This window comes from Onthophagus taurus, chromosome 5 (genome assembly GCF_036711975.1).
Source record: "Onthophagus taurus isolate NC chromosome 5, IU_Otau_3.0, whole genome shotgun sequence".
In the NCBI taxonomy this organism is placed as follows: Eukaryota; Metazoa; Arthropoda; class Insecta; order Coleoptera; family Scarabaeidae; genus Onthophagus; species Onthophagus taurus.
Window position 1 is genome coordinate 10,120,778 of NC_091970.1, and position 21,956 is coordinate 10,142,733.

The 21,956-nt window shown below is 28.7% G+C and overlaps 1 protein-coding gene and 1 long non-coding RNA gene across 2 annotated transcripts in view; both read right to left on the reverse strand.

Annotated features, from left to right (window-relative positions):
• Window positions 1–21,956, reverse strand: part of LOC139429878 (uncharacterized) — a 143,055-nt gene that overhangs the window by 52,821 nt on the left and 68,278 nt on the right. The gene's annotated exons all lie outside the window — the stretch shown is intronic.
• LOC111422978 (odorant receptor 82a-like) lies at window positions 1,207–11,954 on the reverse strand. The gene is made up of 4 exons (XM_071195972.1): window positions 11,726–11,954; window positions 11,202–11,677; window positions 1,503–1,964; window positions 1,207–1,317 (listed from the first exon to the last, which is right to left on the reverse strand). The coding sequence occupies exons 1-4, from the start codon at window positions 11,952–11,954 to the stop codon at window positions 1,258–1,260; spliced, it is 1,227 nt and encodes a 408-aa protein (XP_071052073.1). The 3' UTR covers window positions 1,207–1,257.

Below are 21,956 nucleotides of genomic sequence, written 5' to 3' on the forward strand. Positions count from 1 at the left end.
AAACGCCTTATTATGACAGATATGAGAAATATCGCAAAACAAAAACGATGCGGTATTATCCAAGCTATTAAATGATGTTGTCAAAGTTATAGCGCATCGTCTAAGTTTCTGAGATAGCGGCAACTTTATGTTTCTCAATGGCAGTTACGCCCCCTAGCGGTCGAATTACGAACTTCAAAATAATTTCTAGCTATTTCTCTTGGTCACTTTGCTTATAAGGATTTTTTTCCCAAACCTCTTGGCCTTACCGTTCTAGAGATACAGCCGCTCCGTACGCTTAACGGGACACCCTGTATATATAAATGAATTTTATTTGTGACGTAATATATTTGACGAGTACTGATTTGTTTATTTTAATATAGTTGTCACTTTTCACGTTTTATTTTTCATAAACTTTTTACATCTCCAATTATTGTTATAAACGTTTTATGGCTTCATTTATGTTATTTCCTTAAGAAACATAATTTGTGAGTAATTAACTTTTATTGTAACATTGTTATTTGTAGTTGCTTTTGTATCATCTGACGAAGATCGAAATATTAGTATGAAATAAAATAGTTTCTTATTATAAAAAAGATGGTCTCACGAATAATTATTTAATTTTATTTAATAAATCCACTATATAGGAATTTAGAAGAATGAAATTTAGCAGATAACTGTTTCTAATAAAATGCAACTTTTATAACCCGAAAATGTTATTACATTATTACACTATAATACTTTGTATCAGAACTTTTTAATGCGTCTACATTTTTATTTTATTTTTTGTGATCAAACTCAAGAGATAAGAAAGTTACAGATTTTTTCGCTTAAATTTAGAGGGGCTATAATTTGGAAGAGAAGGGATTTTGAACAAAAAGTTATATGAAAGACACTCCTTAATTTTTGCTGAAAAATCACCCTTGAAATCTTTCGCATCAATTTAGAAACACCTGTATAGCAATATACAGGGTGTATCTTTTATTTCTTCATGTAAGATTTTTACATGAGGTTTCGTAGCCTTGCTTTTTAAGAAAAATTCTCCTCTATTAAAGGAAATAACATAGTTATTTTGAATTTCAGCCCATTTTAATACTAGTTCTATGCGGTTTAGAGATTTCTCTTGTGGAATAAGAATGAAATGCGGGTTGATTTTACTCGAGTTTTGTACTCGATTGATTTTATTAAATTCATTTAATCATTAATTCATTGCATAATTTAGTTTTATTAACAAATAGATAATAAATTCCTTCTTTCTACCCAAAACAATAATAATTATTAATTTTGCTCATTATTTCTTCTTAAAACCATGTAATACGAATAAGAAAGTCGCAAAATCTACAAAAAAAATGTTATTAAAATTCATAATTTAACCCTAAATGAAGTCAATCAAACAGTAATAGGAGAAGATTGATTATTATCGAATTTCATCGCACCGTAAATTAATTAATTCCAATTTCACAATCAGTTACTAAATTTAATCCACCAAAACCGCAATTAATTCGATTTTATTTTTGACTTACCCCAACGAAAGTCATCAAACTTAAATTTGTAAATTTTCCGGCAGTTAATAAAATGGGTTTTTGACTTCGATTCATAATTAGAACCAGCGATTTTTGAAACGAACATCCCGCCCCGACGAAATCGCTTTCATAGCAAGTCCACGCTACCTTTTCACTTTCCAACGCCAATTCATTTCCCCAATAACAATAAAGAAAAACTTGAGTGGAAATCGTCACGATAAAAGCGAAATCTTGCAACGAACGTTCGTTCGTTATCGGATATAACGATGCGTGGTACATTGTGAAACATAATATTGCGGTGTTCGCCAAGAAAACGGTTAAAACTAACACGTTGAATTGATCTTCGAAATCGTACGCTAATTTTATTATCGATTGGTGGTAAATTACAATCTTTTTCAAAGCGAGTTTGAGATAATTTTTTGGAATTGTTGAGGGATCCTCCAAATCAACACCAAAACCATCCTAAATCCAAATTAATTATTAATTTATTATTAGGGCACGGAACTTTTGTAACAAAACGACACGATTTCCCCCCTCCACTCGTTCTCAGCAGGAAATTTCATACAAAAGTTGTTCTAAATTAAATTCTAAAACAATTTTCTCAATAAAAAAAATTTTTTGAGGCTATGTTCTTAATTATTGATCAAATCAAAAATTTTTATTAACAACATTTGTTTAGAATTACTTCAGGAACAGTGTTTGTTAATACAATTTTTTGTTAACTTGAAATTTTAATTTCCCTCTGAATAGTATGCTATCAAAATTAATTATCTCGATAATTATTGTTTTTATCAAAAAATGTTTTAAATAAAATTTGTTTCAATTTCGATTTTGAATCAATTATCTTAATAAAAAATTTTTACATCTCTATTAATTAAGCATCTAAGTATAATTATGATGAAAATTTAAAAATTATTGTTTTGTGGTTATCTCATTAATAATGGACTAAATCAAAAAAAATTGTTGACAAAGTTTGTTTAGAATTGTTTTAGGAACAATTTTTGTTAACACAATTTTTTTGTAAATTGAAATTTTAATTTCCCACTGAACAGTATGGTACAAAAATTAATATTTTTGAGGTTATATCCTTATTGTTGATTTAATCAAAAAATTTTGTTAACAAAACTTGTTTAGAATTACTATAGGAACATTGTTTGTTAATATAATTTTTTGTTAACTTGAAATTTTAATTTCCCTCTGAATAGTATGCTATCAAAATTAATTATCTCGATAATTATTGTTTTTATCAAAAAATATTTTAAATAAAATTTGTTTCAATTTCGATTTTGAATCAATTATCTTAATAAAAAATTTTTACATCTCTATTAATTAAGCATCTAAGTATAATTATGATAAAAATTTAAAAATTATTATTTTGTGGTTATCTCTTTAATTATGGATTAAATCAAAAAGAATTGTTGACAAAGTTTGTTTAGAATTGTTTCAGGAACAATTTTTGTTAACACAATTTTTTTGTAACTTGAAATTTTAATTTCCCACTGAACAGTATGGTACAAAAATTAATATTTTTGAGGTTATATCCTTATTGTTGATTTAATCAAAAAATGTTGTTAACAAAATTTGTTTAGAATTACTTCAGGAACAGTGTTTGTTAATACAATTTTTTGCTAACTTGAAATTTTAATTTCCCTCTGAATAGTATGCTATCAAAATTAATTATCTCAATAATTATTGTTTTTATCAAAAAATGTTTTAAATAAAATTTGTTTCAATTTCGATTTTGAATCAATTATCTTAATAAAAAATTTTTACATCTCTATTAATTAAGCATCTAAGTATAATTATGTATAAAAACGGAATAACTATTATTTTGAGGTTATCTCCTTAATTATTGATCAAATCAAAAAAAATTGTTGACAAAGTTTGTTTAGAATTGTTTTAGGAACAATTTTTGTTAACACAATTTTTTTGTAACTTGAAATTTTAATTTCCCACTGAACAGTATGGTACAAAAATTAATATTTTTGAGGTTATATCCCTATTGTTGATTTAATCAAAAAATGTTGTTAACAAAATTTGTTTAGAATTACTTCAGGAGCAGTGTTTGTTAATACAATTTTTGCTAACTTGAAATTTTAATTTCCCTCTGAATAGTATGCTATCAAAATTAATTATCTCGATAATTATTGTTTTTATCAAAAAATGTTTTAAATAAAATTTGTTTCAATTTCGATTTTGAATCAATTATCTTAATAAAAAATTTTTACATCTCTATTAATTAAGCATCTAAGTATAATTATGATGAAAATTTAAAAATTATTGTTTTGTGGTTATCTCATTAATAATGGACTAAATCAAAAAAAATTGTTGACAAAGTTTGTTTAGAATTGTTTTAGGAACAATTTTTGTTAACACAATTTTTTTGTAAATTGAAATTTTAATTTCCCACTGAACAGTATGGTACAAAAATTAATATTTTTGAGGTTATATCCTTATTGTTGATTTAATCAAAAAATTTTGTTAACAAAACTTGTTTAGAATTACTATAGGAACATTGTTTGTTAATATAATTTTTTGTTAACTTGAAATTTTAATTTCCCTCTGAATAGTATGCTATCAAAATTAATTATCTCGATAATTATTGTTTCTATCAAAAAATGTTTTAAATAAAATTTGTTTCAATTTCGATTTTGAATCAATTATCTTAATAAAAATTTTTTACATCTCTATTAATTAAGCATCTAAGTATAATTATGATAAAAATTTAAAAATTATTATGTTGTGGTTATCTCTTTAATTATGGATTAAATCAAAAATAATTGTTGACAAAGTTTGTTTAGAATTGTTTCAGGAACAATTTTTGTTAACACAATTTTTTTGTAACTTGAAATTTTAATTTCCCACTGAACAGTATGGTACAAAAATTAATATTTTTGAGGTTATATCCTTAATGTTGATTTAATCAAAAAATGATGTTAACAAAATTTGTTTAGAATTACTTCAGGAGCAGTGTTTGTTAACAAAATTTTTTGCTAACTTGAAATTTTAATTTCCCTCTGAATAGTATGCTATCAAAATTAATTATCTCGATAATTATTGTTTTTATCAAAAAATGTTTTAAATAAAATTTGTTTCAATTTCGATTTTGAATCAATTATCTTAATAAAAAATTTTTACATCTCTATTAATTAAGCATCTAAGTATAATTATGATACAAATTTAAAAATTATTATCTTGTGGTTATCTCTTTAATTATGGATAAATCAAAAGAAATTGTTGACAAAGTTTGTTTAGAATTGTTTCAGGAACAATTTTTGTTAACACAATTTTTTTCTAACTTGAAATTTTAATTTCCCACTGAACAGTGTGGTACAAAAATTAATTTTTTTGATGTTATATCCTTATTGTTGATTTAATCAAAAAATTTTGTTAACAGAACTTGTTTAGAATTACTACAGGAACAGTGTTTGTTAATACAATTTTTTGTTAACTTGAAATTTTAATTTCCCTCTGAATAGTATGCTATCAAAATTAATTATCTCGATAATTATTGTTTCTATCAAAAAATATTTTAAATAAAATTTGTTTCAATTTCGATTTTGAATCAATTATCTTAATAAAAAATTTTTACATCTCTATTAATTAAGCATCTAAGTATAATTATGATAAAAATTTAAAAATTATTATTTTGTGGTTATCTCTTTAATTATAGATTAAATCAAAAAAAATTGTTGACAATGTTTGTTTAGAATTGTTTCAGGAACAATTTTTGTTAGCACAATTTTTTTGTAACTTGAAATTTTAATTTCCCACTGAACAGTATGCTACAAAAATTAATATTTTTGAGGTTATATCCTTATTGTTGATTTAATCAAAAAATATTATTAACAAAATTTGTTTAGAATTACTTCAGGAGCAGTGTTTGTTAATACAATTTTTTGCTAACTTAAAATTTTAATTTCCCTCTGAATAGTATGCTATCAAAATTAATTATCTCGATAATTATAGTTTTTATCAAAAAATGTTTTAAATAAAATTTGTTTCAATTTCGATTTTGAATCAATTATCTTAATAAAAAATTTTTACATCTCTATTAATTAAGCATCTAAGTATAATTATGATAAAAATTTAAAAATTATTATTTTGTGGTTATCTCTTTAATTATGGATTAAATCAAAAAAAATTGTTGACAAAGTTTGTTTAGAATTGTCTCAGGAACAATTTTTGTTAATACAATTTTTTTGTAACTTGAAATTTTAATTTCCCACTGAACAGTATGGTACAAAAATTAATATTTTTGAGGTTATATCCTTATTGTTGATTTAATCAAAAATTTTTGTTAACGAAGCTTGTTTAGAATTACTTCAGGAACAGTGTTTGTTAATACAATTTTTTGTTAACTTGAAATTTTAATTTCCCTCTGAATAGTATGCTATCACAATTAATTATCTCGATAATTATTGTTTTTATCAAAAAATGTTTTAAATAAAATTTGTTTCAATTTCGATTTTGAATCAATTATCTTAATACAAAATTTTTACATCTCTATTAATTAAGCATCTAAGTATAATTATGATAAAAATTTAAAAATTATTGTTTTGTGGTTATCTCATTAATAATGGACTAAATCAAAAAAAATTGTTGACAAAGTTTGTTTAGAATTGTTTTAGGAACAATTTTTGTTAACACAATTTTTTTGTAAATTGAAATTTTAATTTCCCACTGAAGAGTATGGTACAAAAATTAATATTTTTGAGGTTATATCCTTATTGTCGATTTAATCAAAAAATGTTGTTAACAAAATTTGTTTAGAATTACTTCAGGAACAGTGTTTGTTAATAAAATTTTTTGCTAACTTAAAATTTTAATTTCCCTCTGAATAGTATGCTATCAAAATTAATTATCTCGATAATTATTGTTTCTATCAAAAAATGTTTTAAATAAAATTTATTTCAATTTCGATTTTGAATCAATTATCTTAATACAAAATTTTTACATCTCTATTAATTAAGCATCTAAGTATAATTATGATAAAAATTTTAAAATTATTATTTTGTGGTTATCTCTTTAATTATGGATTAAATCAAAAAGAATTGTTGACAAAGTTTGTTTAGAATTGTTTCAGGAACAATTTTTGTTAACACAATTTTTTTGTAACTTGAAATTTTAATTTCCCACTGAACAGTATGGTACAAAAATTAATATTTTTGAGGTTATATCCTTATTGTTGATTTAATCAAAAAATGTTGTTAACAAAATTTGTTTAGAATTACTTCAGGAGCAGTGTTTGTTAATACAATTTTTTGCTAACTTGAAATTTTAATTTCCCTCTGAATAGTATGCTATCAAAATTAATTATCTCGATAATTATTGTTTTTATCAAAAAATGTTTTAAATAAAATTTGTTTCAATTTCGATTTTGAATCAATTATCTTAATAAAAAATTTTGACATCTCTATTAATTAAGCATCTAAGTATAATTATGATAAAAATTTAAAAATTATTATCTTGTGGTTATCTCTTTAATTATGGACTAAATCAAAAAAAAATGTTGACAAAGTTTGTTTAGAATTGTTTCAGGAACAATTTTTGTTAACACAATTTTTTTGTAACTTGAAATTTTAATTTCCCACTGAACAGTATGCTACAAAAATTATTATTTTTGAGGTTATATCCTTATTGTTGATTTAATCAAAAAATTTTGTTAACAAAGCTTGTTTAGAATTACTTCAGGAACAGTGTTTGTTAATACAATTTTTTGCTAACTTGAAATTTTAATTTCCCTCTGAATAGTATGCTATCAAAATTAATTATCTCGATAATTATTGTTTTTATCAAAAAATGTTTTAAATAAAATTTGTTTCAATTTCGATTTTGAATCAATTATCTTAATAAAAAATTTTTACATCTCTATTAATTAAGCATCTAAGTATAATTATATATAAAAACGGAAAAACTATTATTTTGAGGTTATCTCCTTAATTATTGATCAAATCAAAAAAAATTGTTGACAAAGTTTGTTTAGAATTGTCTCAGGAACAATTTTTGTTGACACAATTTTTTTCTAACTTGAAATTTTAATTTCCCACTGAACAGTATGCTACAAAAATTAATATTTTTGAGGTTATATCATTATTGTTGATTTAATCAAAAAATGTTGTTAACAAAATTTGTGTAAAATTACTTCAGGAGCAGTGTTTGTTAATACAATTTTTTGCTAACTTGAAATTTTAATTTCCCTCTGAATAGTATGCTATCAAAATTAATTATCTCGATAATTATTGTTTCTATCAAAAAATGTTTTAAATAAAATTTGTTTCAATTTCGATTTTGAATCAATTATCTTAATAAAAAATTTTTACATCTCTATTAATTAACCATCTAAGTATAATTATGTATAAAAACGGAAAAGTTATTATTTTGAGGTTATCTCTTTAATTATGGATTAAATCAAAAAAAATTGTTGATAAAGTTTGTTTAGAATTGTTTCAGGAACAATTTTTGTTAATACAATTTTTTTGTAACTTGAAATTTTAATTTCCCACTGAACAGTATGGTACAAAAATTAATATTTTTGAGGTTATATCCTCATTGTTGATTTAATCAAAAAATTTTGTTAACAAAGCTTGTTTAGAATTACTTCAGGAACAGTGTTTGTTAATACAATTTTTTGCTAACTTGAAATTTTAATTTCCCTCTGAATAGTATGCTATATAAATTAATTATCTCGATAATTATTGTTTTTATCAAAAAATGTTTTAAATAAAATTTGTTTCAATTTCGATTTTGAATCAATTATCTTAATAAAAAATTTTTACATCTCTATTAATTAAGCATCTAAGTATAATTATGATACAAATTTAAAAATTATTATTTTGTGGTTATCTCTTTAATTATGGATTAAATCAAAAAAAATTGTTGACAAAGTTTGTTTAGAATTGTTTCAGGAACAATTTTTGTTAACACAATTTTTTTGTAACTTGAAATTTTAATTTCCCACTGAACAGTATGGTACAAAAATTAATATTTTTGAGGTTATATCCTTATTGTTGATTTAATCAAAAAATCTTGTTAACAAAACTTGTTTAGAATTACTACAGGAACAGTGTTTGTGAATACAATTTTTTGCTAACTTGAAATTTTAATTTTCCTCTGAATAGTATGCTATCAAAATTAATTATCTCGATAATTATTGTTTTTATCAAAAAATGTTTTAAATAAAATTTGTTTCAATTTCGATTTTGAATCAATTATCTTAATAAAAAATTTTTACATCTCTATTAATTAACCATCTAAGTATAATTATGTATAAAAACGGAAAAATTATTATTTTGAGGTTATCTCTTTAATTATGGATTAAATCAAAAAGAATTGTTGACAAAGTTTGTTTAGAATTGTTTCAGGAACAATTTTTGTTAGCACAATTTTTTTGTAACTTGAAATTTTAATTTCCCACTGAACAGTATGCTACAAAAATTAATATTTTTGAGGTTATATCCTTATTGTTGATTTAATCAAAAAATTTTGTTAACAAAGCTTGTTTAGAATTACTTCAGGAACAGTGTTTGTTAATACAATTTTTTGCTAACTTGAAATTTTAATTTCCCTCTGAATAGTATGCTATCAAAATTAATTATCTCGATAATTATTGTTTTTATCAACAAATGTTTTAAATAAAATTTGTTTCAATTTCGATTTTGAATCAATTATCTTAATAAAAAATTTTTACATCTCTATTAATTAAGCATCTAAGTATAATTATGATACAAATTTAAAAATTATTATTTTGTGGTTATCTCTTTAATTATGGATTAAATCAAAAAAAATTGTTGACAAAGTTTATTTAGAATTGTTTCAGGAACAATTTTTGTCAACACAATTTTTTTGTAACTTGAAATTTTAATTTCCCACTGAACAGTATGGTACAACAATTCATATTTTTGAGGTTATATCCTTATTGTTGATTTAATCAAAAAATGTTGTTAACAAAATTTGTGTAAAATTACTTCAGGAGCAGTGTTTGTTAATACAATTTTTTGCTAACTTGAAATTTTAATTTCCCTCTGAATAGTATGCTATCAAAATTAATTATCTCGATAATTATTGTTTCTATCAAAAAATGTTTTAAATAGAATTTGTTTCAATTTCGATTTTGAATCAATTATCTTAATAAAAAAATTTTACATCTCTATTAATTAAGCATCTAAGTATAATTATGATACAAATTTAAAAATTATTATCTTGTGGTTATCTCTTTAATTATGGACTAAATCAAAAAAAATTGTTGACAAAGTTTGTTTAGAATTGTTTCAGGAACAATTTTTATTAACACAATTTTTTTGTAACTTGAAATTTTAATTTCCCACTGAACAGTATGGTACAAAAATTAATATTTTTGAGGTTATATCCTTATTGTTGATTTAATCAAAAAATTTTGTAAACAAAATTTGTTTAGAATTACTTCAGGAGTAGTGTTTGTTAATACAATTTTTTGCTAACTTGAAATTTTAATTTCCCTCTGAATAGCATGCTATCAAAATTAATTATCTCAATAATTATTGTTTTTATCAAAAAATGTTTTAAATAAAATTTGTTTCAATTTCGATTTTGAATCAATTATCTTAATAAAAATTTTTTACATCTCTATTAATTAAGCATCTAAGTATAATTATGATAAAAATTTAAAAATTATTATTTTGTGGTTACCTCTTTAATTATGAACTAAATCAAAAAAAACTGTTGACAAAGTTTGTTTAGAATTGTTTCAGGAACAATTTTTGTTAATACAATTTTTTTGTAACTTGAAATTTTAATTTCCCACTGAACAGTATGGTACAAAAATTAATATTTTTGAGGTTATATCCTTATTGTTGATTTAATCAAAAAATTTTGTAAACAAAATTTGTTTAGAATTACTACAGGAACAGTGTTTGTTAATACAATTTTTTGTTAACTTGAAATTTTAATTTCCCTCTGAATAGTATGCTGTTCTTTTAATCAAGATTTTCTTGCTGAGAACGAGTGGAGGGGGAAAATCGTATCGTTTTGTTACAAAAGTTCCGTGCCCTATTTATTATGCACAATAGTTATTTATATTACAAGTGGGCTAGAAACTCGTGTCAATTCTCCACACTCGTACTGTAATTATATTCTAACCCACGTGTGATATACAGCATTTTATCTACGACTGCTAAAAATTACTAAAAAATCTATTTCTTTAAAAAAGTCTATTTGACATTTATAAAAATATTTTGAAATGATTGTTGACAATTTTGAATTGTCAGTTTCGAAACATAACAATTAATGTTTATAATAAATAGTATTGTTTCTCTGTAAGTAGATAGCACTTTTTCTTTTGTATTGTTGCTCATTTCAATAAATTAAGTCTGTTCTGATTAAGCTAAAAATGCGTTACGTAATGAAACTAGTGCGGTAATGAACTTCATTACGTAACTCAAATGAGTGCGGTAATGATGACTTATCCATGCAGTCGTAGATAATAGTTATTTACGTAACCTGTTATGAAAAGACTAATTTTATTTGACGAACGTAATATTTATCATTTCTAACTCCATTAAAAAAGCAATTTTTGTTCAAAACTTGACTTATTCTATTAGTGACAGTTACATCACTAGTGTTGTAATGAAATCATTACACCACTAGTTATAAAAAAAGTGACGTTACGTAACGTCAGAAAGACTTTAATTTAATTTTCATAATAAAAGAGGATTTAAAAACCTTTAAGGCTAAAGTTGCCGCATGAAGAGTAACCCTTTTAATCGCATTTCGTAACATTAAAAGTTGCGTTTTCATGTGTGCTATAAACCCGACGATTAAAAGATCAGTCGAACTAATTATGTAAGAGAAAATCGTCAAACAAATCCCTTGAAAAATCGAAACCAATTCAAAATCAGGGCTCTTTTTTAATTCGAAAAGTGAAAACGGCACCCCCGGAGTTTGCCACATCTTATAATCTTCATATTTTATCTTTGTAACAATCGGCCGAATCATTACGAAAGCCCAAACGATCGTTGCGGGGGTGTAATAAGCAAAACTTTGTTTTTGAGTGATTTTAATACAATTTGAAATTAATTCTTTTTCGAAATAACCCCCACCGCGTTCTTTATTTGGCTTAAAAATGCCCTCTTCTAAATTTTCCAACGTTTTTTGAATTTTCTTTTTATTTTTTAATAGCACAAACACTTTTATTGCTCCTAAAATAATTGGATTAGTTTGATTTATAAATTATTTTATTTATTTACCAAGAATGTGGGTTACTCCCAAAGAAACCAACGAAGCCAATTTATCGATATCATCGAAAAAAACGTACATTCCGTACGATTCAATTAACGTGTAAAAACAAACCACGATGATTAAGCTCAGAATCGAATAAATTTTGTATAAAAATCCGTTGTTTTTGTACAAAGAAATTCCCATCGCTTTTAATATGATTTTTTGTAACTTGAAGTAATCGCGATCTTCCTTCTCCATTTTAATGTACGAGAATGGCGATTTCACGAGGATTTTTTTTGTTTAAATAATAATTTCGTGGTAGAAAGTTTGATTAAAAAGTTACCAAACTATCGAACAAAAAAACTTTGAAACTTTATCATATATGGATTATATGATGTATATTTAATAAATGGAAGGGGTTTCCAGGCAATTAGGGGTTACCTTAAATATTCATTCAAAAAAAATAAGCTCAAAGCTTTTTCGCCCCATGCATATTAAATAGTTTAATCACTTGGTGCATTCCTTTCTAAAACTCTTCTTTTTATTAATTGAAAAATAGCGAATAAGCTCAAAATGGTTTCTTTAAACATAACGAAATACATAAATACATGTGGCATCAAAAAACAAAGCAACTCAAGATATAAAAGTTTGCAGAAACCTAAAATGCGGATCAGATCATCATTTTCTGAACACTAAATTAATAATAATCAAGAAGCTATACAACACACACAAAAAGGAAGGCTCAGAGACAAACCAACCTACTCTATACCAAAAAAGATTAGGCAAAATACAAAAAAAAATGTAAAGGCTGCAAAACGCAGTGCATATATATTTAGAACTCCTTAACGCAACACACAGCAGCTAAGAAAGTAAAGAAAGCAAAATTATATGAACGAAGATCTGCAAAAACAAAAAAAGATACAACAAAAAGCATACCAGATATGGCCGAATCAGGTTAGACCAGAGAACAAGGGAAAAATATTTAAAAAAAAATGATACATGAGACAAAAAGTGTAAAAACTAGACACATCCTTCCTTATTAAGCGACTTGACAGAACAAAGACTTCAGTTCATAACGCAAACCGCAGAAACACATAGAATAGAAGGCCCTGAGTAGAAGAAACAGTATACATAAACAATCAAAAAGTGCTGATTGCTCTATAAAGAAATGTAGAGTAATTTGGAACTTGATAAACAAACAACGCTGTACAGCCTAAATTTTGCTGACGACCAGGTGATAGCAGCCCAGAACGAAGAATATCTCCAATATATGGCAAGAAAATTAATTAAACTTGGTGCTTTTGGCTGTTCTCCCAAGCTTATGGTAAAAAATGTATAGCTAGCTAGCGATGGCATTACTTTGAATAAAACATTTTTTATTATTTTTATGCAATAAACATTCCAGTAACTCTCTGACAGTGCATAGTTTCGATAACATAATTATGAACCTATTCTGTCAGTTTAGAGTTTGGTAAGTATAATTATGAACTTTTTCCGGCTGTTTTGAGTTTGATTAGCATAATCTTGGACATTTTCTGACAGTGTATAGTTTGGCCAATATAATTATTAACTTTTCTGGCAGTTTTGAGGTTGGTCAGTATAATCCCAAGTATTTTCTGACAGTATAGAGTTTAACCAACATAATTATGAACATTTTCTGTCAGTTTAGAGTGTAGCCAATATAATTTTGAATACTTTCTGATAGTATACAGTTCAACCAGTATAATTTTGATCTTCTTCTGATAATTTTGAGTTTGATCAGCATAATCATAGACATTTTCTGACAATGTATAGTTTGGCCAATATAATCATGAACTTTTTCCGGCTGTTTTGAGTTTGATTATCATAATCTTGGACATTTTCTGACAGTGTACAGTTTGACCAATATAATTATGAACATTTTCTGTCAGTTTAGAGTGTAGCCAATATAATTCTGAATACTTTCTGATAGTGTACAGTTCAACCAGTATAATTTTGATCTTCTTCTGATAATTTTGAGTTTGATCAGCATAATCATAGACATTTTCTGACAATGTATAGTTTGGCCAATATAATCATGAACTTTTTCCGGCTGTTTTGAGTTTGATTAGCATAATCTTGGACATTTTCTGACAGTGTACAGTTTGGCCAAAATAATTATTAACTTTTTCTGGCAGTTTTGAGGTTGGTCAGTATAATCCCAGACATTTTCTGACAGTGTACAGTTTGACCAATATAATTATGAACATTTTCTGTCAATTTAGAGTGTAGCCAATATAATTTTGAATACTTTCTGATAGTATACAGTTCAACCAATATAATTTTGATCTTCTTCTGATAATTTTGAGTTTGATCAGCATAATCATAGACATTTTCTGACAATGTATAGTTTGGCCAATATTATCATGAACTTTTTCTGGCAGTTTTAAGGTTGGTCAGTGTAATTCTCAATATTTTCAGATCTTTTGAACAGTGTAATATATTATATAAGTACGAAGGCTTTCACGGCCGGTGTGAATTAAATTAAAACTCTTTTAATAAAAGGTTTGACGTTTCGGATGCCATGTTGCAATCTTCTTCAAAAACTGGTTCGAAGTGACGAGATCAAAAATCGGTAACTATATATAAGTCGGAAAAACTAATTAATAATCAGTTAACGCTAATTACAAGCTAATTATTAACTAATTGCGTCGCGTCCGGTGTGAGGCGGGAAGAGGTCTTCGTGTTCACCACCATCTTCCATGTTCTGCTAAGCTCCCAGCCATCCTCTCTGTTGACGTTATTTTTATATCGGTGGATCTCTATGGCTTCTCTTGTCAGTCTTTGGTAGTATCTGTTGTTCCTAGCCAGCACCTTTGTTTGTTCGAAGTCTATAGTTATACTGCTGGATCTTCTTCAGCCTTACATCCCTCTCATGCTCCTTGATGCGGCACTCGACGTTGCATCCAGTTTGGCCAACATAAACCTTCCCACAACTAGACGATAGTCGGTAGACTCCCGCTCCTTTTAATGGAGTTAGTTTGTCCTTGGCTATCGGGAGTGTGTTCCGAATTTTGCTGACCGTGCCGTACCGCACTACGATGTCGTTCTTCTTGAGGTGCCTAGCAATTTGTTTCGACGTATTTTTCTCGATATTTACACATCTTAGAGCAAAAATGAAAGAGAGCAATATTGTTAAGAATAAAATTTGCAACAATTGTGGTTCTAAAAGTTTTGTTGTAACATATTCCGATTCCCGAGTATTACCATTGCTTGTAAAAAAAACGAAATTCATCAAATTTTCATATTTTCGTATTTGTTTCGATATTTACACATCTTAGAGCAAAAGTACAAGAGAGCAATATTGTTAAAAATAAAATTTGCAACAATTGTAGTTTTCAAAGTTTTTTTGTAACACACTCCGATTCCCGATTATTACCATTGCTTGTAAAAAAAACGAAATTCATCAAATTCTCATATTTTCGTATTTTTCTAGATATTTACACATCTTAGAGCAAAAGTGCAAGAGAGCAATATTGTTAAGAATAAAATTTGCAACAACTTTTACACTAAAAGTTTTTTCACAACACGCTCCGATTCTCGAGTGTTACCATTAACAACGAAATTCATCAAATTTTCATATTTTCGTATTTTTTTCGATATTTACACGTCTTAGAGCAAAAGTACAAGAGAGTAATATTGTTAAAAATAAAATTTGCAACAATTGTGGTTCTCAAAGTTTTTTTGTAACACACTCCGATTCCCGATTATTACCATTGCTTGTAAAAAAAACGAAATTCATCAAATTTTCATATTTTCGTATTTTTCTCGATATTTACACAACTTAGAGCAAAAATAAGAGAGAGCAATATTGTTAAGAATGAAATTTGCTACAATTGTTGTTCTAAAAGTTTTTTTGTAACACACTCCGATTCCCGAATATTACCATTAACAGCTTGTAAAAAAAACGAAATTTATCAAATTTTCATATTTTCGTATTTTTTTCGTTATTTACACATCTGAGAGCAAAAGTGCAAGAGAGCAATATTGTTAAGAATAAAATTTGCAACAACTTTTACTCTAAAAGTTTTTTCACAACACGCTCCGATTCTCGAGTGTTACCATTAACAACGAAATTCATCAAATTTTCATATTTTCGTATTTTTTTCGATATTTACACATCTTAGAGCAAAAATGAAAGAGAGCAATATTGTTAACAATAAAAATTGCTACAATTGTTGTTCTAAAAGTTTTTTTGTAACACACTCCGATTCCCGAGTATTACCATTGCTTGTAAAAAAAAACGAAATTCATCAAATTTTCATATTTTCGTATTTTTCTCGATATTGACACATCTGAGAGCAAAAGTGCAACAGAGCAATATTGTTGAGAATAAAATTTGCAACAACTTTTACTCTAAAAGTTTTTTCACAACACGCTCCGATTCCCGAGTGTTACCATTAACAACGAAATTCATAAAGTTTTTATATTTTCGTATTTTTCTCGATATTGACACATCTTAGAGCAAAAGTATAAGAGAGCAATATTGTTAAGAATAAAATTTGCAATAATTTTTACTCTAAAGGTTTCTTCACAACATGCTCCGATTCCCGAGTGTTACCATTAACAACGAAATTCATCAAATTTTCATATTTTCGTATTTTTCTCGATATTTACACATCTTAGAGCAAAAGTGCAAGAGAGCAATATTGTTAAGAATAAAAATTGTTACAATTGTTGTTCTAAAAGTTTTTTGTAACACACTCCGATTCCAGAGTATTACCATTGCTTGTAAAAAGAACGAAATTTATCAAATTTTCATATTTTCGTATTTTTCTCGATATTGACACATCTGACAGCAAAAATGAAAGAGAGCAATATTGTTAAGAATAAAATTTGCAACAATTGTGGTTCTAAAAGTTTTGTTGTAACATATTCCGATTCCCGAGTATTACCATTGCTTGTAAAAAAAACGAAATTCATCAAATTTTCATATTTTCGTATTTTTCTCGATATTTACACATCTTAGAGCAAAAATGAAAGAGAGCAATATTGTTAAGAATAAAATTTGCAACAATTGTGGTTCTAAAAGTTTTGTTGTAACATATTCCGATTCCCGATTATTACCATTGCTTGTAAAAAAAACGAAATTCATCAAATTTTCATATTTTCGTATTTTTTTCGATATTGACACATCTGAGAGCAAAAGTGCAAGAGAGCAATATTGTTAAGAATAAAAATTGCTACAATTGTTGTTCTAAAAGTTTTGTTGTAACATATTCCGATTCCCGAGTATTACCATTGCTTATAAAAAAAACGAAATTCATCAAATTTCCATATTTTCGTATTTTTCTCGATATTTACACATCTTAGAGCAAAAATGAAAGAGAGCAATATTGTTAAGAATAAAAATTGTTACAATTATTATTCTAAAAGTTTTTTTGTAACACACTCCGATTCCCGAGTATTACCATTGCTTGTAAAAGAAGGACCTCTAATCCAAATTCACCCACCTATTTTCTACATCCTTTTTTTTTTGGAATACTTTAAAACGTTGCAGCCACTATACAAATCACCACGCAGAAAATTATTATCTTGCATATTACCTATTCTGACAGCAATAAAGCATTTTTATCAGTAGCTAGTCACAATAACTAGTAATATGAAATGTTTTGGACGTTTACAGAATCAATAATTCACCAAATGCAACTTCAATTTCTTGTAACAAGGAGGAGTAAGAGATAATATATGTGAATGGTGTGGTTTTGATTGCCGAAGCTTGGTGGAGGCGTCGATTGCAGCTATAATAGCTGGTAATGATGAAACTTGTACTCGAATAATGGATGTAATGGGAGTATGTATTTCCGTATATAATGTTCCACTTATCCAATCATAATTGAAATTAAAATTAACATTAAATAGAGGAATTTGTTCGCGCAGCAATAAATGCCGGGACAAAATTAAAAAAAAGAGGGGTGCTGATTCAAAGCAAAATTAATAGAAATAATAAAAAATAAACTGAATTAAAGAAATTCTTGCTATATTTACCCAATTCTCTTTCCCTTCCCCAAATCACACAAAGGTTTTACTTTCACAAATTACAAAATCTAACAACTCGCGTGTTATCGCATTGAGGGTGGCGACGATAAGAGATCGATCCAAAAGATCGATCCAATTTTATCCTTTTAACGTTCAATTTCTACCGGCGCCCAAAAGATGGCGCTCACACATTCCGCCCACCAACAAAAATATAAACAGAGTACAGGAATATAGATATTTTTTTTTTTTTTATAATAGCGTGAAAGTTTTAGTTAAATGAACATGGAAATAAACAGGTAAGTAATGATAATTGGTAATTAGTTAACCAGAAATTAATCGACATTAAATGTAAGTTACGTATTTCAATTTAAGTGGGCAACGGACAAATCTTCACCAACGGTCGAGTCACGTGACCACGTGTTGTTTTAACGGTCGCCACACGTATGACGCCGTCAACTCCAGGATGAAGCGCCTCGATTCTACCCATTTCCCACTGCAACGGAGGGCGCAATTCATTTTTAATGGTGACGAGATCCCCAACAGACGGACTCGAATCAGGAGTGTTCCATTTTCTTCTTTGTTGAAGCGAATGTAAGTATTCAACGTGCCATCGTTTCCAAAAATCCTGGACCATTCTTTGTAATAGCTTCCAACGGTCCAAGCGATTGAGGGGTAATTGAGTACAATCTAAATCTAAAACAGAAGTATTTTGAGGTTCGAGTAATAAAAAATGGGCGGGAGTCAATGGTTGAAGATCATTTGGATCTTTGGTGATCGCCGAAAGCGGTCTCGAATTCAAAATAGCTTCGATCTGTGTAAGAACTGTATAGACCTCCTCGAAGGTAAGTTTCTGATCTCCGATGACTCTGATTAAATGTGACTTAACCGATTTTACACCCGCCTCAGCCAATCCATTAAAATGCGGAGCCCCTGGCGGATGGAATTGCCACGTGAGTTCTAGCCTTTGACCTGAAATCTTTGCCATTTCTTGAAGTCTATTATATGTGCCCACGAAATTGGTTCCTTGGTCCGATAGAATGAGTGTACATCGACCTCTTCTGGATGTAAATCTTCTCAAAGCCGCAATAAAGGCCTCTGTGGAGAGATCTGAAACCAATTCTAAGTGTATGGCTTTTGTAGACGTACACACAAATACAGAAATATAAGATTTGATACACTTCGCTCCTCTACATCGACTGATTGTGGTATAAAGGGGTCCTGCGAAGTCCACAGCTACCCTGGAAAAGGCCTTAGCTTCAGCTACTCGAAATGCTGGCAGGTCCGCCATCAATGGTGCATATGAACGAGGCTTGCATTTTACGCAACGGATACATCTGGATACAACACGATGCACTAAACTTCTCGATCCAAGAATCCAATATTGTCGCATCACCAGCGATTGTAAGGTTCTTTGACCCACATGAAGATGTTTTTTATGAAGTTCTTCCACCAACAGTTCATTGACCCGATTAGTTTTTGGTAACAACACTGGGTGTTTATGATCAAATGGTATCACTGCATATTTTAAACGCCCGCCCACCCTAATTAAACCCTCTCTATCAATGAACGGAGCCAATTTTCGAAGAGGTTTAGGGGGTAATTGGTTATTTTTTATGGAAATGAACAGTGACGAAAAGTGTTGATTCTGAACGTGGCGGAGCATAGTGGTTAAAGCCTGCTGAACTTCAAACAAAGATAAGTTTATACCAGAACATCCTTTTTGCCTTTGACATAGACTTAGGAATCTTTGAATGTATGCTAGGATACGTTGAATTTTTGATAGTGAGGAAAATTTATTCAAAAGAATATCAATGATATTAGTTTTAATTTCAGTTGTTTGAACGAATTTCTGTTGTTGTTCACGTAGAATATCTTCTGTTTCAGGAATTTTATTGATAGATGGCCAATATTCTGGGGATTTATTAAGCCATGAGGGACCTTTCCACCACAATTCTGTGGCAATTAGTTGATCTGGGAACATGCCTCTAGATCCGCAGTCAGCGGGATTAGAGGACGAGGGAATGTATCTCCAAGAAGTTGACGGCAGAATGTTATTTATATGAGACACACGATTGGCGACGAAAACCTTCCAACGACTTGGGGTGGAAGCAATCCACGCCAAGGTGACTTGCGAATCCGACCAGGCGGTAATTGATTTAAATTCTATAAGTGGAGACAATGTTTCCTTAATATTTTGCAACATGTCTGCAAGAAGAACTGCGCCACACAATTCCAAACGTGGAATTGAAATCGTCTTCAGAGGTGCGACACGAGCTTTAGCACATATGAAAGATGTGGTTATGGAGGTGTCAGTTTGAGAGCGTAAATAGGCAACTGTGCAATACCCCTGTTGAGAAGCGTCGCAGAATAAATGAAGTTGCACCGATTGAGTTTTAATTGGAATCATTAATCGAGGTAAACTCCATTCGGATAACACTGGAAGATTGTTTTTAAATGTTTTCCAATTTTCAGTTACATGGAGCGGAGGAGTTTCATCCCAAGATATTTTTAGTTGCCATAACTGCTGCATGTAAATTTTTGCTTTGAGGGTACATGGAGTAAGAAACCCTAGGGGATCGTATATTCGAGCGATCTCTGATAATATAGATCTTTTGGTACAAGGAGCCGGACGAGAGGAGAAAGAGTACTGGAATTGATCGGAGGTAGGATTCCATTGTAATCCAAGCACTTTTACGCAATGAGTGTCATCATAATCCAAGGATATTGGCATTGAAAGGTCAGTATTAGACACAGAACGTAATATTTCTTTACAATTGCTCGCCCATTTTCTTAGCTCAAAGCTTCCTCTTCCCAATAGATCAATCAATTCCTGCTGTACTTTCAAAGCTTCATTTATCGATTGGGCCCCTGCAACGATGTCATCCACATACACATGGTTGCGTAAAACCGTAGCTGCTCTAGGATAGTAATTCTCATATTTGTTGGCCAATTCCAATAAGGTCCGTAAAGCCAGAAAAGGTGCCGACGCTACGCCATACGTTACTGTGTTTAAACAATATTCCTCTATCGGTTCTGCAGGAGAGAACCGCCATAAGATCTTCTGAAACGGCCGATCAGAAGGGGATATCAAAATTTGCCGATACATCTGCTTAATATCGCAGATGAATGCATAGTTGAAACATCTAAATGACATTAAGATTTTTACGATATCCTGCTGAAGCTTGCGCCCAATTAATAAATTATCATTTAATGATATGCCATTAGACGTTATGGCAGAGGCGTCAAAAACCACTCTAAGTTTTGTAGAAAGACTCTCTGGTCGAACAATACAATGATGTGGTATATAATAGGATTTTTCAGAAGGAGATTTTAATGATGACAGACGTGTCATGTGATTAGATTCAAGATAATCCTTCATAAATTTAACATAATCATCTTTTAATGCAGGATTTTTCAGGAGTCGATTTTCCAATGACAAAAAACGTTTTAACGCCATAGTATAAGAATTTCCAAGAACAGGTTCCTTTGTTTTGAATGGCAACGAAACCATAAACCGACCAGAGGAGGTAAGTTGACAGTTCTTTTTAAAATGAGATTCACACATTTCTTCTGATTTTGATAATGATGTTTCTTTTGGTATGGATTCCAATTCCCAAAATCTTTGAATCGATTTTTCAAGCGAGGCATTGGTGGTTGAAAGACAAGTTGAGTGATGATTTGGATTGGAAATAGAAGATTTTCCCATTATGATCCACCCGAAAACGGAATTAACCGCAATAGGCTCATTAGGTCCGCCCTGAATGCGACCATCAGTAAATATTTGAGGCACCAGCTCAGCTCCCAATAAGAGATCGACGGATATCGTGGTAAGGTTTTTATCTGGATTTATGTTTAAGTGTTTTAGGTGTGAATACATGGAGGTAATGGATGAAATGGATGGGTTGAACGGAACAATGAATTGATCCCTTTTTACATAGAGATGTCATCGAGTTTAGTCCTTGAATCTCTACACATGATGTATATTCTCGAGGAAGATGTAATTTCTTTGAGAGTCTTTCAGAAATAAAGTTTGACATACTTCCGGAGTCAATTAAAGCATTTACGGTATGTAGTTTTCCAAATTGATCCGGAGTGTTGACTTGAATAATGGGTAGAATAACCTTGTGAGTTGTTTCTTTTATATTAGAAGACATTTCATGGAAGGATGTCCCGACGTGAACAGATGAAGAACCTTGACCCTTCAGATGTAAGGATGAATGGTGATGTTGGTTGCATAGACGGCAGGTACGAGTAGAGGTGCAA